At 38.3% G+C, this 27,705-nt stretch overlaps 1 protein-coding gene across 1 annotated transcript in view; it reads right to left on the bottom strand.

Moving 5' to 3' along the window:
* Positions 1–225: 225 nt before the first annotated feature.
* The window catches only part of LOC124804778 (flavin reductase (NADPH)), a 66,862-nt gene continuing 39,382 nt past the window's right edge, over positions 226–27,705 (bottom strand). The window contains exons 4-5 of the mRNA XM_047265103.1: positions 19,775–19,906; positions 226–1,213 (exon numbers count right to left, since the gene is read on the bottom strand). Of these exons, the coding sequence (XP_047121059.1) occupies positions 1,053–1,213; positions 19,775–19,906 (293 nt within the window). The 3' untranslated portion in view covers positions 226–1,052. The remainder of the gene's footprint in view (positions 1,214–19,774; positions 19,907–27,705) is intronic.

A 27,705-nucleotide genomic window follows, 5' to 3' on the forward strand; every position in this document is an offset into this window, starting at 1 on the left:
AAGGAGCCTCTCAGACTACATGCAGAGGTTTACATCCATAATAAATGATTTTATACATGTGATAACCTTAAGCTGTTACAAGAAAAGTCACAAATGTTTGCAGATGAATGTGTTCAACAAGCTGTAATGTTAAAAAATACTTGGAACAGAACACAATAGTATATGATTGTAGCTATGCACCATGAACAAATGCAATACATAAATGTTCTATCTTTTAATAAGGTCTTTTTTTGTTTATTTATGTATTTATAATACAATGCTTCCACCTTCACACATAGAAATTTATATTGGGGTTATTTCTACAGCTGGAAAGCTGAACCAATTATAAAAATGTCTCATCTACAAGCCAAAGGATTACATAATGAGCTAGAAAATTACAACCAAGAGCACAAGAAACAAAAAAACATAGATGTTTCATGCAATATCAAAAACTGTTTAACGTCCAGTTGTTGAGTTACAATGCCCACTAAAATTATTGAATTTCATTCCATAAAAATAACTGGATTAACGGTGGCCTCTTAACATGAAAATACTCCTATCCAGTCATACATTGTTACCAGTGCTGTTTACAGAATAACAAACTTGTGTTATAACAAAGTAGGAAAATACAGATTGCTACTTACCGTAAGGAAGACACATCAAGAGGCAGACAGACACGACAGCTTTTGGCTGCACCCTTCACCTCACATACACACGACCGTAAACTCCAGCATCTCGGGCTGAAACTAGAACCAATGATAAAAATGGCACATCTGCAAGCCAAGGTTTTCCGGCCTGAAAGCTATATGTGACTGTCTTTTAATCATGCCTGTCTACAACTTGATGTGTCTTCTTTACGGCAAGTAGCACTCTGTCTTTTCCTACATTGTTGTATTCCTACCTGGAATTTCCATCGTTTGAAACTTATGTTATATTTAGCATTAATCCTCTTAACTGAAAATTTATGCTGAACAGTATGTAATGCACTCAGACTCAATCTTAACCCCTCATTTGACAGCCATATTTCATTCATTATTTGACCAAGTTGTATTGTACGTAGAACAGCAATATAATTATTTATCTCCTGCCTCTGGAGTGTTAGCAATTCCACATGTTTGGCCGTAATGCTCTGGGTTTGATAAGCTTTCAATCATAAAAGCACCAAGATCTTGTTTTGAAATAGCACGGCCAGGTGAAGATCCATGCTTGACACTGTAGTGACTGCTTGGTTCATCTGAAACCAAATATGAAGGTAAAAGTCAAAATTTTGTACCCAATATGGAACAAGACATAGAAAATAGTTTGATTTTCAAGGTATTGTGGAAAGGGGTGAGATTATGCTCAATTACGATCATTCAAAATTTAGCGCATAGGAAAGGCATTGTAAAAATATGTTACAATGCTTTGTCTTCTTTCAGAGGACAAGAAAAAATAAACTATGAGTGCTTGTTTTGGGGTGAGGTTGATAACATTTATTTTGTGTCATATGTACATAGTGCTAGCAACCAGAAATGATTCCTCAAGAATCATGAGTTTTGGTTTAGTCATTTACGAGATAATTGCCGAAAATTAAGCTGTCAGGCAGCTACACATACCCATACAGATTTGCTCTTATTCATTTATTCGAGGCACAAGCATCTTGGTGTTTCAAATAGATAACAGTAAGTGTTAAAATGTGTATGTAAAATAATATGCAGTAATCACAGAAAATCAAAAAGAAGGGAACAAATATACCACTACATGTACATTACATGTGGGGCTGTTGCCATAGCCACTGATGTCACCAGTGCGAGCTGTATGCAACCAGGGGGTACGTTATCTTATCAAGACATGCTAACCATTTTGTTTTGTCACATATACAATATTTACAGTTTTCTTCCTAAGTATTAGAAGGCCTGAACCACAGTTCAGAGGCTGGAATTTACCCTACAACTCTAGGCCTCTGGCTCATTGTTGCTCAATGCTCAATAACTCACCATATGTCATTTAACACATAACAAGAACCAGTCAAGAGCCCCATGCCCTGCTCAACAATGTTCTATATCTTAAACACTAGAAAATATATCGATGGTATTCTTCTTGGGTCTCCAACCAGATCAAGCAATCATGTGAAAACAATATTTCTGTAGGCTGCGGGCCTATGGGGTATCGTCTCAGTTGTGCGACTGGATTCGTGATTTCCTGTCCGGAAGGTCGCAGTTCGTAGTAATAGACGGCAAATCATCGACTAAAACTGAAGTTATATCAGGTGTTCCCCAGGGAAGTGTCCTGGGACCTCTGCTGTTCCTGATCTATATAAATGACCTGGGTGACAATCTGAGCAGTTCTCTTAGGTTGTTCGCAGATGATGCTGTGATTTAATGTCTAGTAAGGTCATCCGAAGACCAGTATCAGTTGCAAAGCGATTTAGAAAAGATTGCTGTATGGTGTGGCAGGTGGCAGTTGACACTAAATAATGAAAAGTGTGAGGTGATCCACATGAGTCCCAAAAGAAATCCATTGGAATTCGATTACTCGATAAATAGTACAATTCTCAAGGCTGTCAATTCAACTAAGTACCTGGGTGTTAAAATTACGAACAACTTCAGTTGGAAAGACCACATAGATAATATTGTGGGGAAGGCGAGCCAAAGGTTGCGTTTCATTGGCAGGACACTTAGAAGATGCAACAAGTCCACTAAAGAGACAGCTTACACTACACTCGTTCGTCCTCTGTTAGAATATTGCTGCGTGGTGTGGGATCCTTACCAGGTGGGATTGACGGAGGACATCGAAAGGGTGCAAAAAGGGGCAGCTCGTTTTGTATTATCACGTAGTAGGGGAGAGACTGTGGCAGATATGATATGCAAATTGGGATGGAAGTCATTACAGCAAAGACTTTCCCGTCGCGGCGAGATCTATTTACGAAATTTCAGTCACCAACTTTCTCTTCCGAATGCAAAAATATTTTGTTAAGCCCAACCTACGTAGGTAGGAATGATCATCAAAATAAAATAAGAAAAATCAGAGCTCGAACAGAAAGGTTTAGGTGTTCGTTTTTCCCGCACGCTGTTTGGGAGTGGAATGGTAGAGAGATAGTATGATTGTGGTTCGACAAACCCTCTGCCAAGCACTTAAATGTGAATTGCAGAGTAGTCATGTACATGTAGATGTAGATGAACATCGTCTTCAGATAAGAATGCTGTATGCTACTCTTGCCAGAACTGACGGATACTGTGATCGGCAGCCGTCTTAAATGCCATGTAAGACCAACAGCAAGTGTGCCTCAAATCAACACTGCTGCCCTATTGCAAGTGAACACACAGTGCCCCAGTTGTGAAAGCTGGTTGTATTCAGATGGTTACTTGATCTGACTGCAGACCCAAGAAGAATATCATCAGTTAATATGCTTGGAAAATCTACACAGTTATGTAGAAAACACATCCCTTATTACTACTCATACTGCAATATTCACAGACACAACAGTTATCTTTTACTTTTCACTTACAAGTTAAGAATGATACTGAGAACTCTTTCTCTCTCAATAAATTATCCTGAATAAATCATTTTTAACCGCACATGGTCCCTTTCCATTAAACTCTGATGCTCAGCATGTTTTGGAACATCATCCCAAAATTTATCCCTGCAACAACAATTCCCCCTATCATTCACACTGATAAAACGGGCAGCCAGAAAGCATATTTTAATGTACACAATTCATGCAGGCAGTCTCTGATTGAAACTAGAGATACTCAAAAATTGGCAGGAAAATTAGGTTCATCCAGTTGTAACTCAGCCAGTGCACAGTGCGTCAGAATATCCGAGGACTAAGGGGTAAGCTTATTGAGTTGCTTATTTGTGGTGAAGAATCAGAGTTGAGCAAACCAGTTGAAATAATCTGCCTCTCTGAACATCATGTGATCACTGGTATAGATATGTTAAATGTTACAGGATTCAAGTTAGCTTCTTATTTCTGTAGAGAAAATATGGAGAAAGAAGGAGTTGCCACATTTGTCAGAAACTGGTTTTATTTCAAGAATACTGATATTAATCAATTTTGCTCAGAGCAGCACTTAGAAGCTTGTGCAACAGAAGTAGTATTTCATAATAAGTCCTTTATAATAGCAGGTACATACAGATCACCTTCAGGAAATTTTAACCTCTTCATAAAAAAATCTGCTGCCCCATCTCATGGTTAAAAAAAAGAGGAAACAGTGCTTGCTGGTGATTTTAAGGTGGATTTATTGAAAAGCTCTGTCAGTGAACAACTATTGCAGTCAGGAACACTATCATTCAATTTAGTTCCTACTGTGAACTTAGCTACTAGGATATGTAAATGCTCTGAGACTGCTATTGATAATATCTTTGTAGACAAATGTAGGGGAAAAAAAGACGTATCGCAGAAACCATAGTAAATGGGCTATCTGATCATGACATGCAGCATCTTGTGTTAAGTGTTGAAACTTGTGAGGATAAAAATTCTATTAAATTTGAGTACAGGAAGGTAATAAAGAATTCAAAAATTGAGAAATTCAGGAAATTGCTCAAAGGCAGGAACTGGATAGATGTTTACAATACTTCTGCCTCAAATGGAAAATACAAAGCATTCATTAATGAAGTTACCTCCACTTTTGAAAATTGTTTTCCCCTTAAGGTAACTCAAATCACACAGAAGTCAAAAAATAACCCGTGGATTACACAAGGAATAAAGATATCATGTGGGACAAAAAGGAGACTGTATCTTCTACCTAGGAACAGCTCTGATGTTAGAATTGTAATGCATTACAAAGAATACAGCAAAATATTGAAACAAATAATTCAGAAATCGAAGCAGCTTTATTACGAGAAAATGATAATTACATCAGGCAACAAAATAAAATCTGTATGGGATATAGTGAAATTAGAGACAGGTGGGGGCCACAAAGGAAGAGGAACAGATAGCTCTAAAAATAAAAGAGACTTTGGTAAAAAGTGCATGTAGTGATGCAAACATCTTAAGCAAGTTCTTCATTTCTGTTACTGACAGCTTGGGGTTATCAGGTTCAGTGAACAGTGCAATAGAGTCTTTAAAAATAACTTCAGTAAAATGGAAATGACATTCATGTCTCCCAAAGAAGTAGCACCCATCAAAAAATCCTTAAAATCTAAGTTTTCCAGTGGGTACAATAACATATCAACAAATTTAATAAGAGTGCTCATGCGAGTTGAGTTCTACCTTAAGTTATTTGTGTGATAAATCTCTTATCAGCAGAACATTTCCAGACGGCTAAAATGTGCCAAAGTTAAGCCTCTTTACAAGAAGCAGGATAAAGAAATACCAGCAAACAATCAACCAATTTCACTTTTGCCGGCTTTCTCAAAAATATATGAAAAGGTTGCGTTCAAGCATCCCCTTAAGCATCTGACTGCAAATAGTACCCTGTGCAAGTCACATTTTGGATTTATTAAGGGCCCTGATATAGAGAAAGCTATTTACACTTACAATGAAAATGTACTTAATTCATTAGATAATAAATAAGAGGCCACTGGCATTTTCTGTGACCTGTCAAAAGCTTTTGATTGTGTGAACCACAGCATTCTCTTAAGTGAATTAGAATATTAAGGTGTCACCTGCAATGCTGTGAAATGGTTTGAGTCTTATCCATCTAACAGGAAACAAAGGGTGTAGTTGCGAAATACCTGTGCAGTAAGCAGTCAGTCTTCATCTGACTGTGAATTAACTACATGTGGTGTTCCTCAAGGTTACATCTTTGGTCCATTGCTTTTTCTTGTGTACATTAATGACCTCTCATCTGTTACATTGCCAGATGCTAAGTTTGTTTTGTTTGCAGATCATACAAACAGTGCAATAAGTAGCAAGTCAAGTACAGATTTAGAAATAGCGGCTAATAAAATTTTCACTGACATTATGAGTGGTTTAAAGCTAATTCACTGTCATTAAACTTCGAGAAGACCCACTATATGAAGTTCAGAACCTGAAAGAGATTTCCTTCCAGCATGTGTATAACATATGAAGACACACAAATCGAAGAGGTTGCAGTGTTAAAATTCTGGGATTGCAACTCGATAATAAATTCAGTTGGGAAGGGCATACCACAGAATTGCTTAAGTGCGTAAACAAGTCTGTATTTGCAGTGAGAATGATGACAGATGTAGGAGATGTAAATATAAAAAAAACTTGAATACTTTGCTTACTTTCATTCTATTATGTCATATGGGATCATATTCTGGGGCAACTCATCAAACCTTGCAAAAGTTTTTAGGGTGTCAAAGCATGTGATAAGAATCATTTGTTGTGTAAATTCAAGAACTTCATGTAGAAACCTGTTCAAGGAAATTTGTATTCTAACCACTGCTTCTCAGTACATTTATTCCTTAATGAAATTTGTTGCAAGTAATACATCTCTATTTCCAACCAATAGCCCAATACATAGTATCAACACTACGAATAAGAACAATCTACGTAAAGACCTAAAATCACTTACCTCGGTACAAAAAGGGGTCCAATATTCAGGAATACACATTTTAAATAAATTTCCAGCAACCATTAAAAACTTGGTTTCAGATAAAGCATGGTTTAAACAGAATTTGAAAGACTTTTTGATAGGCAACTCCTTCTACTCCATAGATGAATATCTTAACAGAGACTGTTTAGCCAGCTTAAGTAAAAATATCTGTTAGATTTCAGTTCTGACAACACTTGGTCACAACAGTCAAGATTAGATATTTTGTGTACGATAAATTTATTAACAGTGCATTACAATGTCTCATTCTGATATACTGGCTGCTCCAGTTCACTGCATTGTAATCACCTATTTCGACACTCTCCTGACAAATGATCAGGGTAGTAAGTATTATATTCACTGACACGTTCCACACCCACGAGAATCATCTCATTTCTTGGGTCTATGGAACGAAAACTGAATCTAATCTAATCTATTCTTTCTTAGAAAATATATTCCAAAATCAATCCCCACACACCACTCATAGTATGGTGACAAGTAGTTCCAGTTAGTGTGGTGCTAGTCACAGACTGAATTTCTCTCAAACTGCTGGACTTTATGGTACCCTGCGCCCCTGACAAAATTTCCTGGTGCCTTGTAGCACTGTATCATACAAATTAAGCCTTGGTTTTGTCAGCAATTGAATCGATTTTTCCCTTAAGATAGATGAAACTCATGACAGCTTACCCTAGCTGGAATTTTGTTCCTTTGAGTTTCACCATGCACCATCGAAAGCCAATTTTGCCATTGTGTTCAGACAGGAACTTTACTCTCAGGGTTGTGTTGTGCCATTCACCTACAGTACACCTGCCACACACATCAGATTGTAGCTACATTGTAGACAGCTCACAGCATGCATCATCAGCTTGCTCTGCAAGACTGGGACCTAGCGCTCATGCTAATGTAACACTCCAAGCTTCAGACATACATTCCTCAAACAATTCTACCCTGCCAGCCCGGTCACAACCTTTATGAACCCATCTCCTCTGCCTTTTCCTATGCTCACCCAGCTTCTGAGGAGGTAAAGCCAATGTAGGTGGTGACAAATCGGTGTCCCTCAGAAATATATGCATCTTCACTGTTTTTCCACATATGCAACTATTAGCATCACAGCTCCCTGTGCATTCCCCAATCTCTATATCATCATCATCATCTACATTTCCAATCTGCCCAACAAAGAAATCAGTTGAACGTATATATCCATGGCCTCTAAACAACACCCATTATCAACCAATGTGGTAAATACTTCAGCACTTGAATCACTCGTGTTCCTCTCTACACACACACACACACACACACACACACACACACACACACACACACACACACACACACACTCCCATAAAGCACCTACTTACTTCGTCTGGCACTACAACTACTTGAGATTGTGCACGTCCACATGATATTGAAGCAGCTACTTCTACATTATTCCCCTTAACATCAACAATGTTAGTACTCTGTGCATTGCGTAAACTCACAGGAATTTGCACAATGTCAGTACTCTCTTCATAAATTATCTTAATTTTCCTATTCATGAGACTGTCCCACACATCATCCAATTACATTCTATTCCTCACAGGGTTGACAAGTTTAATTGCGTCAATGGTAGTTGGACATTTCAAGAGCAGATAAACTAGACACAGTCATGCTCCCACCCCTTTACACATTCTCTTTCCCCTTTTTTCCTTCGTACTTTAATCCTTGCTTTCTCTAAGCTCTTCTGCAAATCTTCCTCATATTCCAGAGAATTGCAACAAGCTGTTTCCTCCTCCCTAGCCCCTCAGAAATCTTTACGTTGCCCGTTTACATCATATCTACACTGATGAGCCAAAACATTATGGCCACCTTCTTAATAGCTTGTTTGTTCGTCTTTGGAGTGAAATACATCACCGATTCTGCGTATCAGGGATCCAAAGGTTTGTTGATGGGTTTGTGGAGGTATGTGGCATTAGATGTCTATGCAGAAGTAATGTAATTTGCTTATAGAAAGACGCTGATGTGAGTACGCAGTGAGGTTGCCCGATAACAACCCAGATGGGTTCCACAGGATTTACACCATACAAATTTGGTCGCCGATACATCAACGTGAGTTCACTATCATTCTCCTCAAACCACTGCAACACAATTATGGCTCCGAGACATGGACAATTATACTGCTGAAAGATGACGTCACCGTCAGGGAAGACATCAAGCATCAAAGGATGCAGGTGGCTCACAGCTGTCAGCGTTTCATGTGATGAGCCAACACATTTCCATTGGTCAACAGTCGAATCCTGATGGTCCCATGCCCACTGCAATTATAACTGATGATGTCATTGGGTCAACATGTGAACACATAGGTGGGGTCTGCTGCAGAGCTCCATGTTGGGCAATGTACGACGAACAGTGTGCTCCGAAACACTTATGCATGCACCAGCATTATGGTCTTTCGGCAGTTCCCATGGTACTGACCATAACATCCTTGCTCGTGATAACACATGTAGCAAAACTAACAATGTTGTTTACACATCCTCAGAAAACCGACTGTGACTGCCCGCCATATTGATTCTCCATGATACTATCAGTCAAACAGAAAGATAAAAAAATGACTGCACTCACCCCACCGCATGTTAACAAAACTGCAATCCTGTAGTAGTAGAGTCACTTTCTTCATCCATAGATGGCATTTGTAGGCACTGGAGATCCCTTTTATGTCTCCAATTAAATTGGCCCAGAGTGAAGAGCCACTTTCTCACAGGGTTGGGTTATTGCAATGGGTTGTGGCAAGGGTGCAGACCACTGGTAGCAGTTAAACATTTTATTGAGCTTTGTGCTACTACATTCATAGTGCTGCGGCGCAGTGGCCATACCCCTTTTAGCACATGGAGTGAATAATTCACGGTGCGCTGCAGTGGCCAGATGTCGGCCGGGAAGGAGACTGTCACATATGCGCCCAGGAATGCTGATGCCCAGAAACCTGCTCTGCGGCGTGTGTCTCAGTTATGCGTGGATGGCTGCATGCAGAACGTACCAGCAGTACTGAAGTCTGCTGGAATTTTTGCAGGAAACGATAGCCTCCAGGAGTGGAATTCACCCCCGTGGGTGTACGCACATGGTGCCAGGATGTGCACACCAACCTAGGAGGGCAGACAACTTCACTGCCCTGGTCACAATCTGCTGCCCTTCAGGGCAGGAGTTTGAACACTGATGGAATGTGCCAGGTGGCAGCCAACTAGTAGATGGAGAGCAAATCTAGGAAGGTGAACTTAGTGCTCGAAGATGGTATGGTAGTGGCAGAGGTCCGGTTTGCTGACCCCCATCGCTCCAACACCTGGCGTAGTCCTTTCATCATAGTAGGGGGTTGTCAGACTGCGAATATTTCTACTAGAATTGACAGTTATTTATACAGGCTAAAAAACTTGTTATGATATGTACAGTTTAGAGGCATGTACGGAACAAGAAATCCATGTCTAGACAGTGCAGAAACAGCTTGCCCCATCGTGCAAAGTGCCCCTTTTCTGCTGCATCAACAGGACTTCGTTGCTTGACCTGGCCCATCTTGCAATACATAAACAGCTCTCCTTCTGGATCCAGCTGCTGATGCCTTGGTGCCTGCTGGTTGCTTATGGCTTCTTCAAGTATTGTGGCTGAGCTGCTATTTTCCACACTAATGCCTCAAAAAATAGTGACGGCACTACAGCAGAAACATATGGTTTTCCATTTATAAGAGTAATATGATGATCAATGGTAGACATGCTTTAGGCTATTATACCTTTAGGCTTTATATTTCACCTTCCCTTTTATTCCCAAGAATGCCCATTTCATTTTGAAATTTGGTGGTCCTATACACTATACCTTTGTGTTTGTGGTGTTATTTTCCACGTGAATCACACTACTAACCACAGATTTACTTTGCTCTTGTTTTAGTTTAGCACTCTTCACAGCTTTTGGATTGTCTTCTCTCTGTTATCTAAGCTCCTGTTCAATATGTTTTCCAGCAATTTAAAAACAATTCAATACCACTGTACTAATCACCGAGGTAAACTGATTATCACTGAGATTTTCTTGAAATGAATTCAGAAAAACTTTTTCAGCAAACTAAGCACACATTTCACACCCTGATATATGTAAAATTTTAGTACCAAGCTCGGTGAGCATTTGCAGCTTGAATCCATATTTATGGAATTTTATATGTGATGTATTAACTGAATTTCGAAAGTTCATACCACAGCACCATTGTTTCTTCTAATAACGGTTATTTACATATTACTTACTTTCAGAGGTAACATGAATGCATCTTAAATAAGGCGAAACAGATGTAAACTTCCTCTTATTTTTGTGACAAAAGGTGGCTTCATTTTTCCAATACTCTTTGAGACATTTCAGTGGTATAATGTTAGTAAGAAGAAATAATGGTGAAAAAGTTGTAAGATATGCCTTACTAAGGCATATGTGACTTTCTGGACATTTATGAATGGAGAGATACCTCCACTGCATGTCTATTTGTTTGCTCATTCATAGTGGGATGTTTATGAAGACTGTTCAGGAACACTGCAGCTCATAACTCTCTCCAGTCTCTTCTTGTCAATCTTAATTTTAACAATCATCTCTGGAGTGAGAAAATATTCATCTCACTTGCTGTCACTGTTTTCTAAACACATCTTTAGATGTCGCATATATTTTTCCTTTATTAACAGAACACATTTTATTTACATCTAAAGGCTCCCTAACACTATACATATTCATGATTAGAATAATAAATTACGCATAACCAACTGTGGGGCAGCAGGTGGAAAATTTATTTCTATTGTTGCTGTTCTCAACACAGGCTCTCTAACTACAATGTGGGCAACCAGAAAGTGATTAGCAAAAACGTGATGCCTGTAATTAAAGTTCACTGTGCCCACTCTGATGGAGAAATAAAGTTATTGATCATTGAACTTCATTACGCTGAAGATTTAGGATGATGTGTAGGATTCATAGAAAATGCAGTTTACTATAACAATTTTCACTATATTCCAAAAACGATAAAGCGTAATGTTTCAACAAGCTAAGCTACTATCAGCTATTGTACTATCAGAGCTGTTCAGAGTCTATTGTGCGGATCCTATTATCCCTAGATAACGAAACTGTTCAATAACCGTTATCGATGTAAATGTTCAAAGTGAATGCTTGCCAAAATTTGATGTCAATATTCATCAAACACCATGCTAGTAATGATAGAAGATCTGTCCTGTGGCAACACGTGAAAATACGACATGCGCAAACTGAGAATAAATCACTGGAGTCGTTCCGCAATTAACACTGTACGTAACACGGCATCCAAGGCTGTTCCTGGCAACTGCACAAACGCGACACGGCTTCCAACACAGAGTGCGCACTGATATGAATCTAGAAGAGAACTGGGGCCTGACTCTACCTTGCAGCGCTCTTATTTATATAGCTGCAGTGCGGACCACCGAAGGCGCAGCCGACAACATTTGCCTTCCTAACTAGCCACTAGGGCTAGTAAAGCACCACTTCAAGTTACTAAATAATTACTTGCTTCATTCGCTGAAGGCCAATGAAGCGCTCAATTTAATTGTGCTATCAGCACACAGGTAAGCATCTGTAATAAAATTCTTATGTGGCTAGGTTAAATACTTTTGGCGAGAGAATTATTTTAGTTGCACTGCACACAATAGATGAGCTCTGAACTTGCCCTTTGGAGAGACGCTACAGCTATACTTTTATAGCTACCTGGAAACTTCTCACATCTTTGTTATTATAGCGTATCTCCATTCTACCTAAATCTAAACATCCTAGCTTTATCTAATCATTTACATAATCTACCTTGCTTCCGTACTTTTAGGACACAAAAACAGAAAATCATGAATTTCAACCAAAATATTACACTGTGAGATCCAGCATGCTGTTTCCATTAAATTATAATGAAAAAGGAATCCAAATATAAATTTTGAAGTTCCTAGCTCCTTCCTGTTGCACCAATGATTTTTATGTAAAACATCCAAATTACGAAAACTGTTAAAGTTACTAAACTGAAACTTAACACATTATCATTTTAGCATCATTCCTGAGATGCTATTAACTTTTCAGATTATTTACTTTACTTTTAAAGTGTTGTGCAACATTCGTAATGCCATACAGCGAGCTAGGCTGGCACACAATGGAAAGCATACGAATTCTATATGACGTGAGTAGGCTGCTTCCCTACACAACAATATTTTTAGGAGTAAATGTTCCTCAACAATGCCACATGAAGAACAACTGTCTTCAGTCAATGTAGACTTTAAACTGAGAATGTAGGAAAAAGACAGATTGCTACTTACTGTAAAGATAACACACTAAGTTGAAGAAAGGCGCAATTAAAACACACTTACACATCAACTTTTGGGCACAGCATTCATCGGAAAAAGAGAAAAACACAATATACATTCACTCAAGCAAGCACACTTCACGCACACATGACGGCCAACTCCAGCTGTCTTCAATTTAGCGTGTTATATTTACAGTAAGTAGTAATCTGTCTCTTTCTACATTGTTGATATTCCTGTCTGGAGTTTTCATTGTTAGACTTTAAACTGATGCATTTATTTCTGAAGAACTGGGAACGGACATTTTGTAACTGGTAGTCTTGTGCTGAAGACCCACACCACTAGCCAAAGAAAACCATATTAGGATGATGATGTTGAATCACTTAAATCATTACTATCTTGGCACTGTTTATACAGTACAGAGTCTTTCTTATTATTAATTTTCACCTCTATGCAATAATAATATGTTTTTGGCAGCTGAGATACCGGTGTTTTTATTGTTGTTGTCTTAGTAATACACTCAATATTGTAAGTATAGCATCACTAAGTAAGAGAAGTTGTTCAAAAACATGTAAGGTAGTTTCTTGGAACCTCTGCACTACTTTCTTCATTATATGAAGCTTTTCCACTTCTTTTACAATTGTAGATATGAAAATAACCACAGCATTTATTACTGCCATGTATGTACACTACCGGCCATTAAAATTGCTACACGAAGAAGAAATGCAGACGATAAACGGGTATTCATTGGACAAATATATTATACTAGAACTGACATGTGATTACATTTTCACGCGCAATTTGGGTGCATAGATCCTGAGAAATAGTACACAGAACAACCACCTCTGGCTGTAATAACAGCCTTGATACACCTGGGCATTGAGTCAAACAGAGCTTGGATGGCGTGTACAGGTACAGCTGCCCATGCAGCTTCAACACGATACCACAGTTCACCTAGAGTAGTGACTGGCATATTGTGACGAGCCAGTTGCTCAGCCACCATTGACCAGACATTTTCAATTGGCGAGAGATCTGGAGAATGTGCTGGCCAGGGCAGCAGTCGAACATTTTCTGTATCCAGAAAGGCCCGTACAGGACCTGCAACATGTGGTCGTGCATTATCCTGCTGAGATGTAGGGTTTTGCAGGGATCGAATGAAGGGTAGAGCCATGGGTTATAACACATCTGAAATGTAACGTCCACTGTTCAAAGTGCCGTCAGTGCGAACAAGAGGTGACCGAGATGTGTAACCAATGGCACCCCATACCATCACGCCGGGTGATACGCCAGTATGGCGATGACGAATACACGCTTCCAATGTGCGTTCACCGCGATGTCGCCAAACACGGATACGACCATCATGATGTAAACAGAACCTGGATTCATCCAAAAAAATGACGTTTTGCCATTTGTGCACCCAGGTTCGTCGTTGAGTACACCATCGCAGGCACTCCTGCCTGGGATGCACTGTCAAGGGTAACCGCAGCCATGGTCTCTGAGCTGATAGTCCATGCTGCTGCAAACGTCGTCGAACTGTCTGTGCAGATGGTTGTTGTCTTGCAAACGTCCCCATCTGTTGACTCAGGGATCGAGACGTGGCTGCACGATCCGTAACAGCCATGCGGATAAGATGCCTGTCATCTCGACTGCTACTGATACGAGGCCGTTGGGATCCAGCACAGCGTTCCGTATTACCCTCCTGAACCCACCGATTCCATATTCTGCCAACAGTCATTGGATTGACCAACGCAAGCAGCAATGTCGCGATACGATAAACCGCAATCACGATAGGCTACAATCCGACCTTTATCAAAGTCAGAAACGTGATGGTACGCATTTCTCCTCTTTACACGAGGCATCACAACAACGTTTCACCAGGCAACGCCGATCAACTGCGATTTGTGTATGAGAAATCGGTTGGAAACTTTCCTCATGTCAGCAAGTTGTAGGTGTCACCACTGGCGCGAACCTTGTGTGAATGCTCTGAAAAGCTAATCATTTGCATATCACAGAATCTTCTTCCTGTCGGTTAAATTTCGCATCTGTAGCATGTCACCTTTGTGGTGTGGCAATTTTAATGGCCAGTAGTGTAGTTTAGGAATGTGGGTTTGGTAATTGAAGCCTGTGCTTTGAACTTTGGAGGACTACTGTTAGCTCTATAGCGACGCATGCTGCTTCTACCATATATTTACACAAACCTACAAGTGAAGAATCAGAGATCATCACATAAACTTCTGGCAAGTGCATACAATTGCTTAACTGTATAGAGACTGTTGAGGAGGAAACATAAAAGAATCACAAAACTGACTTACAATAACAACATATAGTTTTCAATTATCTAAATTAGGGATAGCAAGGAACATAAATTGGATGTAAAATGATATTGCTATTTTCAAAGATTTTGCCATTTCCAACTTTAAGAAACTGCAAAATGCAGATATCTGTCCAACACCTACAACCAATTTTCTACCAGTGCCATATGTGTCTGTTCATGAACAAGGCTTTTCCTCTTGCAAATCACTAGTTGTGTCCACATTTCGCCAATAATTTGAGTCCCAAAAAGATTATTCTTAACTATAGGCTTTGGCACACTTTCATGGTACCTTAGAAAATTCTATCCAATAAATAACAAGATCATGCCAGAAATGCAAAGTGTCCACCATCTTACCAAGGTATCTTTGCTCAGTTTCCTTACTGAGAAAGCTGGGTTCCATGACAACAAAACAATAAAACTACAGTAAATTTATAAACCCAAGTACATGCATTTCTGGAAAAAAAAATCCTTTTGCCCTCAATATTCCTGTTAAGTCATCTTTAATTTTTCAACTACATCTTTCAACAATTTTTTTTGTTAATTTCTGCCACAGTTTTCCTTGATAGTGCAGTCTACAATGGTAACCAAATTCCACCTCCATTGGGAACAATTCTGTGTTAATGGACTTCTCCAAAAGCACACTTTCAAAAACTATTCAAAAACTATGTTTTGTTTGGTGCCTATTATGCGATTAGGCCACAGCAGCTTCCTCCTACTTATATTCACTTTTTTTATATATTTTAGCAGCAGATTTATAATGTGTGCATTATTCTTGTGAATTTGGCTGCACACAAACTGACAGCTACAGTGTGCCTTTAGATTATGCACTATACAATGGAGAGCAATTAATTGCCGTGTGCAATAACCTGAAACCAATAATTTCTTCATGTATGGGTCCACAGCCTCAGTGTACTGCCTAAATGATAGAACCATTTTGACCACCACAGGCTGTCAGTTTTATTTATTTAATGCATCAAGCACAGAAATTACATTACTGGCCAGTTTCAGCCTTAGGCCATTATCAAATGTATGATATTGGTGATGTGTGTGCCACATTTAAAAATCTTTGTCCTCTTGTAACAGGAAACAAACATTTTTAAATGTGACCCACAGATCAACAAGATCACACATCCGATGATTCCCCAAGGTCAAAACTGGCCAGTAATGTAATTTACATGCTTTGTGCATTAAAGGAAGAAAACTGACAGGCTACAGTGGTTAAAATGGTTACATGATTTAGAACTTGAGACTAGTTGCACACAGTTGGTCCTGTCAGTGGGTTTTCAGTCTAAGACATACACCCCACTCAAAATAATTAGGACATTAAACATGATATTACAAATTATGTAGACACAAACTCCTGCACCCAAAGGAAGTTATGGCTTTAGATACCAGAATAACACACTACAATATATAGATACACACACTTCTGTAATTCTTGTCTATGGCAGTTTTTGTATGATTTAAATAACTCAGAAGCAGGGGAAACAAACATTACCTTTGTGGTTTGTGGTATGTATTTTGCAATATTTAATTCTGGTGGGATGCAATCAGTACCTTTACTGCGTGATAACAATGAAGATGTTACTGATGACAGTGCCACTAAGCAGAGTTACTGAAAGGTAGGGGAAAGTTATTGGGGAAATAAACTGGAATGTAAAAATAACTTTTTTACATCTTTAATGAGGTGGATTCTTGAGGTAGTACATAATTAAAAAAAAAAATACTCACACAAGTTTAAAAGTAATTTTTGAAATAAAGTGTTGTTTATATTAAGTAGCTAGCCCGTAGGTAGTATTTTTACTTATATACTATGCAAACATAAAAACATTTAAAAAATTTCTCATTCAGTTTCTCAATCTTAATAAGTTAAAGAAGAATAATGAAGTTCCGACCGACTCTGCATCAGATTCTCCTGAAGCTGATTCCTTGCTGACTACTGGGTTCCTTTCCATTTTGCTTTTCTTGGACTGTTCAGTATGAGTTTTTCCTTGGGATCAACAGACTTAGGTCATGTTCCTGCACTATTTATCACCTTCTTATAGGAGAGGTAGGTTAGTTTTGCAGCTCTCTCTGATGTGAGTCTGTTTCTTTTTTTAATGTGGATCCATCCAAAAGTGCTGAAGGGACAAACTGTAGCAGCAAATGTAACAGGTGCACCCAGAATTCTTATGACAACTTCTGCCAATTCAATAGTTCCTCTTAAACCTCACCACCACACCAAAGGATTTACACAATGATTTTTATCTCCCTGAGGGTGAGGACCCACTCCTTCCCACACAAATTGCCTGGGTCAAATTCCTTGTTTGTCCCTATAATCAGTCAAGCCCTCTCTAACCTGAGTAAGGTGGATAGAAGAGATACCAAATTCATTTCTAGCTCTGAATTTAAATAGACTGAGTTTTCTTCTGGAGATTGCAGTGAAGGGGATGGTAGTTTCTCACTCAACATTTCATCTACTAATTGCAATAATAGCAATAGCATTGATATTCACTCAGAATAACTGGACTTAGAGTAAAAAAGTTTATCCATAATGATTTTAATTACGGATGCCAGATGTGTCATGTACCAGCTCCGATTCCATGAATAGCTAATTCTCTAGGAATTGACTAATATTGGAATCGAACAATTCCTGTTCCTTGAGCATTGATTCTTTGTTATTAATTCTTTTTTATGTTAGTGTTCTCATTTTATTTTGACAGTAGTGTAGTCATACAACAGTAGATAAAGACAGGAGCAGAATGGAAAACTAAAGTCTGTCTCAGATTTTGAGATGTCGCTACATCCAACAATAAAGTTTTTTTTTACTGAAAGCAGTTTAATATTTAAGAATACATTTATCATGCCAGCTATTTAATACATTCAATAACAATTTTGTTATCAATAATCATTCTTCAGTAATATGTCCAGCCCACATCACTAAGCAGGATTTTAGAACACATACTATGTTCAAACATTATGAATTACCTCAAATGAAATGATTTATTGACACATAGCGAACACAGATTCAGGAAATATCATTCTTGTGAAATACAATTGTCTCTTTACTCTTACAAAGTAATGGTGCTATCGACAAGGAATGTCAAATTGATTCCATCAAAAGATTTCCAGAAAGTTTTTGACACCATTCTTACTAGTGACTTCCAATCAAGTTGCATGCCTATGGAGTATTGTCTCAACTGTACAAATGGAATCATAATTTCCTATCAGATACATCACAGATTGTACTAAATAATGAGAGGTCATCAAGGAGGTCATCAAGTAAAGCAGAAGTAATATCTGGTGTTCCCCAAGTAAGTTTTATAAGCCCTTTGCTCTTCCTGATCTACACAAACAATTTAGGCGACAATCTGAGCAGCTCTCTTAAATTGTTTGCAGATGATGCTGTCATTTACTGTCTTGCAAAGTCATCAGATGATCAAAATCAATTGCAAAATGATTTAGGCAAGATATATGGTGCAAAATTGGCAGTTGTCTCTAAAAAATGGGAAGTGTGAAGGCATCCACATGAATACTAAAATGAATCCGTTAAATTTCCATTATATGATAAATCACACAAATAAAGGCAATACATTCAACTAAATAGTCAGAATAACAAATACAAATAATTTAAACTGGAACAATGACATAGACAATGTTGTAGGGAAAAGCAAACTAAAGACTGCAATTTACTGGCAGAAAACTTAGAAAATGCAACAGTCCTACTGAAGAAATTGGTTGCAATGCACTTGTCTGCCCTCTTCTGGAGTACCGCAGTGAGGTGTGGGATCTGCATCAGATAGGACTGACGAAAGACATCAAAAAAGTTCAAAGAAAAGCAGCTAGTTTTGCATTAGCACAAAATAGGGAATGGAGTGCCACTGGTCAGACATGTGAATTGGGGTGGTAATAATTAAAACAAAGACTTTTTTGCTGCAACAGAATGTTCACATGAAATTTCAGTCACCAGCTTTCTCCTCAGTGTGTGAAAATATTTTGTTGGCACCCATCTACATAGTAAGAAATGATCATTATAATAAAATAAATCAGTGCTCACACAGAAATATTTTAAGTGTTCATTTTTCCTGTGCACTGTTTGAGAGTGGAAGGGTAGAGAAATAGTTTGAAGGTGGTTCGATGAACCCTCTGCCAGGCACTTAATTGTGAATTGCAGAGTAATGATGTAGATGTAGATGATTTCCCTACTCCTCAGAAGCAGTCTGCAGCTCTGGAAATGCAGTGTCCAAGAGTAGAATAAGAAAGGTTGGAGTATGCAATTAATATTGATAGAAATAATTCTGTGAGGGGGAACAAACAGCAGCTCATACATTTAAAAATGTGCATGAAGATATGGACACTAGTCCATATCTCAATCTTATTTCCGCAGTAAGTTAAATTGTTTAATATTGGAGGATTTTGTCTTCCATAAAGTTTTCTCATACAAGCAAAGTCAATGAACAGAAAGAAACAATCCATCTACTGATATGAATTCTATACAAAACTGAGCCACTCCCACATAATTTGCTACAAGTAAACCAATCTGCTAACATTGAGCCCTCTTCCTCAACTGTTTAATTTTGTAAGGTTCTATATACACTACGGCTTTTCAACAGTATTGTTACTGCAAACAAAGAAAATATCTTTAGCTGCAAACAGTACACAATGCCCACAAATAAAACATGCACATAATAGAAAGAGAAAGAGAAAGAGAGAGAGAGACTAAATACCTGTAAAGTGAGGCGGCAGAACTGCAATCCACTTCAGACTACTCTCCTTCAAAACATCATACATTCTTTGGTGATCAGCATTTAATGCATGGAAGATTGCTGGCACTTTTTCTGGCTCATAAAACAAAAATGCTGTAATAAAGATAAATAGTTTATTAAGTGTACATTACAATACAATATATGATCTCAGTTAATGGAAAGGATTACTGCACACGTGAGGTAGCAAAAATTTAGTATCACATTGACTTAAACAAATTGCACCTTTTAGCAAGAATCTGAGATCACAGCAGCTGTTCAAGATGGCCAGTTCCAGTCTCAGAGCATACATTACAATATAATCCATAGAAAGACGATAACTATGAGTTTAAAGACATTTGAGCCCTTTGATTGGACATTTTCCTTATGCTCAGCTGTGTAATAATTTTTCCAACAGAATTCTTCAACGTGTGTATTTAACAAAAAAAAGACCACAAGTGATTATTGATTAATTTGTTCCATCGTGATCCAAAACAGTCTCCCAACATTCTCCTGTGCAAGGAATTCTTTGTCGAGAACCTGTATCAGTTCTTTGTGTCTTGAACACCCAGGACCTCTTAAGTTTCTTTGCATGACAATAAACTATTTTCAGTACCAAAGAAGAAAAACTTTTATCTGTACATCTGTTCAGCTTTCTAGGCACTATATCCTGCTGCTTCATACAATAAAAACATGTCTAACAGCTCCTGTAAATATTAATGCTTGGTCTTCAACAACCAATCATGGCCTGTAAACAGTGAAAATTCCATCATTTGGTAGTTTTTTGAGGCAGGTGCATCGGCATCAACACTGACATCAATGCAGCAAGGAGCTGTTATGGAATGCAAACACTTTGCAAACAAGTACCTTGCTTGTATTGCTCATTGCCTATATTGCTGATAAATTCTGAAATTTTTGTTTCTGAGCATTGGTTCTTTTCAGAAGATTCAATTTAGGACCTTGAGGATGTGATACGGTACAATGAAAAATTGATAATAAAAACAACTGAAAACAATAAAAGTAGAAGAAAACAAAACAGAAACTTGGGTTAAGTATTCCATGAGTTCTTTAAATGCTTCCATATTTCAAGAAGTAATCACAAATACCAACACCAACAGATAATTATGAAAGTGATAAGGCATGGTGAGGTGTAACAACCCATTCAAGGTTTAATGAAAGGGAAGGTGCTGGGAAACTATGGAATTGGTTAAATACAATGGTAAAGTTTTTCAAAATGAGCTTGCAAAAACAACTTATAGAATGTTTGTAAAAGAAGCCGATTTCTGAAAATGCTGTAATTATTTTCCTTCAGAAGAAGACGAACAGGAGGAGATTAATTATAGACCCATCAGCGCACTCTCCACAATTTACAAAGTAATAACTAAACTTATCATCAACCATCCAAAAACATTGGTTTTATCAGATAAAAGGACAAGCTGGCTTTAGAAGTAGATACAGTACACGGAGACATTTGCATGTCATTATCAAAATTATATTCAGATCAATTATATTACTCACAATTTGTGTGGGATTCACATATTTTGACTTCACTGAAACAAAATTTACTGACTTCAAGAAACAAGGCACTGATTCAACCTACAATAGCTATTCAGAAATAACCTCAGTTTTCATGTAGTAGTGGGAGGAATGGAAAAGTCACAACATTGAATCATGCAATAAATCAGTGTACATAGAACTGTGACAGCAAGAAAACCATATTGCTTCTTGTCTGCTTACAGAAGCCATTCAAAATAAGTTGGGTTGGGTTGTTTGGGGGAAGAGACCAAACAGCGAGGTCATCGGTCTCATTGGATTAGGGAAGGATGGGGAAGGAAGTCGGCCGTGCCCTTTCAAAGGAAACATCCTGGCATTTGTCTGGAGCGATTTAGGGAAATCACGGGAAACCTAAACCAGGATGGCTGGACGCTGGATTGAACCGTCGTCCTCCCAAATGCGAGTCCAGTGTGCTAACCACTGCACAACCTCGCTCGGTCAAAATAAGTGCTGCAACTGAAAACACCACCAAGTGTGACATATGTTCTATAATAATATTTAGTGGCAAAAAAAAAAAAAAAAAAAAAAAAAAAAAAAAAAAAAAAAAAAAAAAAAAATCAGAACTGCTGAAATTCCTTGAGAAATTTGAGCCATACACTGACTAAATCTGATGAGCGAAAGCGTGTGTCAAGTGTGTTGTTTGTTTAAAGTGAAAGTAGAAATGTTTGTTGAAATAACAGAAGCAACTGGCCATCTGTGGTTAGCAAACAACTGATGCATAAAATTGACAAAAAGTCAAATTTCACAATATCTCATTTGTGAGACAACTTTCCAAGGATTTCTTGCATGAAATCATGGCTAAATAATTAGGTTCTGTGCTTGTTGGATTCTGAGACCCTTTTCAGAGAACCATAAAACCCAATGAATGATTGCTTCTTTGGACAAGCATTGTTGTTGTTAACTCTGAAGATCAGTCTGACTAAAACTCTCCAAGCCAGTGTATCCTGTGCAAGTCTCAAATTCTGTGATCTGCAACCATCTGAACCTGTAAGGAGTAGTGATGTCTTGGTTCCCCTCTACAATTTTTACTCCCTACATTTTCCTAGATAATTAAACTTCCGAAACAGACCATCACACTTCCATAATTCACTGTTTACATTAACCATAGCTGCCAATTTTATGTTTTGAGGGATCTTTATAACTTAAGTACAGTGTCCAGAGTTTAAAAAAAGTCATTTCTGCTGACATTTTATTACATCTTAACTGCTTCTGTTTTCTTCTCTACGAGGAATAGAATAAGACAAATGAAAATAATTTGTTGATTTAGCAGATCAGACAGAGGGCTACTTTGCTTACCTGAAATAAAGAATGAAATGTTACCAAAGAGTAAGCAAACAAATAGATTGGCCCCAAGCGTAATATACACAGTAAATATTTACAATAGACTTGGAAATAAAAACTTCTCTGTTACTCAGTTTAAAAAATTAATAATAATTATATTATAATAATTTGTTGAACAGCTAATAGGTGTTGATATCAATGCCACATTGTACACACAGTTCAATGCGCTGAGTTTCCTAGCATACTAGCCCTTTAAATCAATTTTCTCTTTAGTTACAGTTACTATGAACTAATCAAATCAATCTATAAGCTACAAATAACTCAGTCCTGTTATTGGCTAAGAAATCAAATCTGAGTACTCTGACATAACATTTCCTTGCTTGAAACCATCCCCATCCTAGCTGTAGACTTGGGTTGGCCTAAATCCCTTCATGGTTGTGCAGTTTATCAACATTTAATCCTCACACCTTATTCAGTGTCAGTATTAACTGCTACCTTTCATTTACGTGAAACAACTTTAGTGAGGTGTGCAGTCCCTTGTCATAAATAGCCTGATTTTTCACAATATCATAAAAATGCCTGATTGCTACTCACCATATGGTGGAGACGTTGAGTCACAGATAGGCGCAACAAAGAGACCATTAAACAACTAAACTTTCAGCCAAAAGTCTTTCTTCCGAATCAGACAACATAAACACACACATTTACACAAATGCGGCTCGCACATGCATGACCTCTGTCTCTGGCTGCTGAGGCCAGACTGCTGTGTAGCAATGTAACCTTTTCATAATGCTGTGATTATTCTATCCTGGATTTTCTGTTGTTTGGTATAGCCTGATTTTTCTTGTATGATATATTGCAACTACTATGAAGTCATTTTTCAATCAGTGTTTTGGTGGACCTAGCAGGAATCACATTCTTACGCATAATCATTTAATGATTTGCAAAACTCTCTAGTGACATCTGCAAACTCAAAGTCGTCACATTGAAAATAAAAATTCCTCTCTTGGATTATCATTCAGTTGCCTTAGTGTTGTCATAAAACCAACAGATGCTTCCACAAGCAATGAACGAATGTGTCTAATGCTCTCTGGTGCACTTCGAACAACTGAATGTGATTCTCACATTCGTCTGCACCAATTTCATGTGTCTGAACACTGATACTTCAAATTCTATCTGTAAACTGTTCGAAGAAGACTACAAACCCGTTCTTTCTAGAATCCGATTGAATTTGTACGCTTAGATCTACGGGCAACTGCACTAGTGAACTCATGGGAAGTTTCTGTTCAGTGCTAGTGAAATCTTACGTGACTACCTTTACTTTCAGTTTTGCAATTGCGCTGATCCACAGTCTTTTGTGTATACAAGATGAGAGAAATTTCTGACTTTTGGTGGATTGGGGCATTTAGGTAACTCAGTGGTAACAGACGAAAATTCATGCAAGGCCAGTATTCAAACTCAGATTTCTCTCTTTATGTGAGCTCTCGCCTTAACCACTTCGGATATCCGATCCAAATCTCTATATGCCCTGTCCATTATTCCTCTACGCTCACTGCCCTACTGTATTCCCACAAGAGGTCGGACACTGTTGTGCACCTACACTGAAAGATGGCTGTTCTGTCAGATGCATACATTATATAGGTACGCAATGTCCACACTACTCTGTACTATGCAGCATATGGAGATTTGAGTCAAACGGGAGATGTACTCAGATAGCTGAAGCAGTTAAGGTGACTACTTTTGCAACACACATTGTGTGTTTTTTTCCATTTGGACTACTGTTACAAAATGAGTCATTTTAGCACAATTAAAAAAGTATTACAAAAACAAAACTCTTTTATTGTATTTTTCTCACCTTGGGTCACACAAATACTATCATACGTCATAACAGGTTTTGACTCCTTAGAGTGTCATATCCAGATTGCTTGAATATGTACACTACCTGATCAAAGGTATTCATACATTTTATTACTGGACATTAATATAGGGTGTCTTCATGCTTCATCTTTATGACTGCTCGAATTCTGCTAGGGATACTTGCAATGGGGTGTATGGAGGTCTGTGGAGCAATGGCAGCCCATTACTTCTCAAGTACCAATAACATAGAAGGTAGGATTCTGGGGTCTGGAGCAAAGTCAGCATTCTAACTCATCCAAAGGTCTTCCATTGGTTTAAGTTTGGGACTCTGGGAAGGCCAGTCCATTTCAGTAACGTTACTGCCCACAAAACATTGTCTCACAGATGGGGGGGAACTGTCTTGCTGCTACAGTCAGTCATCATCCCTGAAATGTCACTCTACTGTATACAGTACACACTGCTGTAAAATGTTCTCATATCCTTCCACTGAGTGCAATAAGGGGGTACACCATAACCAGAAAAAAACACCACCATTCCATAAAATCACTTCCTCCACACAATACACGCAATTGCAAGGCATGTTCTCCAGGCATTCACCAAGGCCAAACCCTTCCACCGGACTGCCACAAGATATAGAGTGATTCATCACACCACATCACTCTGCTGCAGTGGTCCACTGTCCGGGGGCATTGTTGTTTACACCACCTCAAGCCTGACCTGGCATCACCTACAGAAATGAGTAGCTCCAGAGGAGCTGCTCAAACACTGTACGCCATTCTTTTTAACTCCCTACACACAGTCATTGCGCTAGCTGAACTCTGGCAGCACTTTGGAACTCATGAGTGATTCCTTCTGCTGATTTCATGTGAGTTTTTACAGCCACCCTCCACAATGCTCGACAGTCCGTTTCTGTCAATACACGAGGTCAGCCTTGGCTTGGTTTAGTTGTGGTTGTTCCTTTGTGTTTCCACTTTGCAGTTACATCTCCAATAGTCGACTTGGCAGCTTTAGAAGGGCTGAAATGTTCTTGGTGGATCTGTTACTCAGGTGACATCCAATGACTAGTTGAAGTTTGAGTCACGGAGCTCTCCTGACTGATCCATTCCATTGTTATTCATTCTCTGCTGACAACATAATATTCCCCACCACTTGTTATATTGACGGGTTCAACTGTTGTGACATCTAGTAGTCAATTCTGTATTGTATTGGAGTATCCAAATACTTTTGGTTAGACAGTGTATGTGACACACTGAAATCATCTCACGGTGACTTTCTAAGAAGTTAAAAATGTTTATGATACCATATGTGTGATCCAGGCCTGAAAAAAAATTTAAAGAAACTTGTTTGCAAGACAGTCACTGTTTTTCCCTTAAAAAGCATGCCTATTTTGTATATATTACAAATCCATCATTTCCTTTCATTGTACACACCAAATTTAGATAAGTCTCCCTGGAATCCAGTGTCTGATGTCTGTGTCAGATGTCCCTGCTTCCTTGTTTCAAATGATATTAATATCCACTACTTTGTTGTCTTTCCATCATGAACTCAGTAAAGATGTCAGATGTTTCTGCATTGCTGCACCATATCAGGACTGTAGGATTTCCGGTTGCTGCCACTACTTCTGTACTGGAGTATCCTCTGCCAAGGACACAGTAGTTTTAACTAGCCAAACACAGAATTGGATCTTTATGTAGCAGCAATATGCAAAATCAGTAGGTACAGTTTCATCTCTGTTTAAAAAAAAGTTATGTTAGTACCCATGTGATGCCAACAAATCATTACTGCTTCCATTGCCACAGCTTAGATAATTACTGGCTTTTGAAGACCACCTTACATGAACTAGGAAAGACTTCCATGTTATTTGTTTGGCAATTAAATGAAGACAGTTTCTACTGAAGGCTTTTCACATGTTGTTGAAGCTCTGATTGTCCACCACAGTTACTATTGGTTGCAAATCTTTAGTTCTTACACTAAGAGGCATAGTTATGTATTTCATCAATCACTGAAGCTTACAGATGTAGACATTCACGTATCCCTGCCATGTGCTCTAACTGTGCCAAAGATAAACACTTTCAAGAAATGTATCGCAAATTGCGAAAATGATTATACATCAGGTATACGAAAGTGTAGTGACACATGAAAATTTGTGGTGAGCCGGAACATCGTAGATTTTCCACTTAACACGAGTGGATATCTTAACCACTTTGACTACCTGTGCATGTGCCTCCGATACCAACCCAAACTTCCATATGTCAAAGTGTCCATATTCTGTGCTCACACACCTTTCATATGATTCCTGCACGGGGAGGGGCAATGTTTTTCTCATCATGTTTGCCTCGCTGGGCATGTAAAACGAAATTGCAATGTCTGTATTTCACAGTGTCAGAATAGTACAATACAATGTCATCCAGGCATGCATGCGTGTTAGAAGGACCAGACACTGACAACAATCTACTGGTGTATTAAACTGAAGAAATATATTCACAAATTGCAAATATGATTATACATCAGCTGTATAAATGTTCAGTGACACATGAAAATTTGTGATTGACTGGGACGAAATGTCTAGCTAACCAACAGAGCTTTAGTGCCTGTAAATCGCTCTGGTATACACCTTTTCACTTGACTTGTAATGGAAAGAAAGAGGAAAAGAATTCAAGTTTGCTGACAATTCTATATTTATTGTCAAAATTTGTTTGGATACAGGATGTCTGTGTCAAGGAAAATTCGTTAATCCTGTAAAGTGTCCTGATTATGTCCTAGAATGTATGTTGCATTACATGATCTTGTACACAAGATTTTTATAATGCAGAATTCATAGCATTGTTTTCCTCATTTCATATAGCACATCATCCCACAACTGGGGCTTTTCTATTTTTCTACAAAGCTTTACACTGACTTCAGTCATGACCATAGCAACAGTGTGTCCTGATTATGGCTCTTTCGTACAAGGCAAATATAGGCACTCTGTAGAACTCCTTTTTGTTTCAAGCTAAAATCGTGAATCATGTTTCATAGTCTATGACATACCCAAGTAACAAAAATTCACCCTCAACTTTGTAGCAAGTAACCATTTGGAGCAAACTGCCACGGTTGTTCATGGTCATAAACTAAAACAAAAAAGACATCAATGAAGCACAAATTCTGACAGGAGTATAAGTATTTTGGCAATACCAACAATGTGTCAAGTTTACTGAAAGGTGATTTACTTTCCAACAAATTCC

This window comes from Schistocerca piceifrons, chromosome 1 (genome assembly GCF_021461385.2).
Source record: "Schistocerca piceifrons isolate TAMUIC-IGC-003096 chromosome 1, iqSchPice1.1, whole genome shotgun sequence".
NCBI lineage: Eukaryota > Metazoa > Arthropoda > Insecta > Orthoptera > Acrididae > Schistocerca > Schistocerca piceifrons.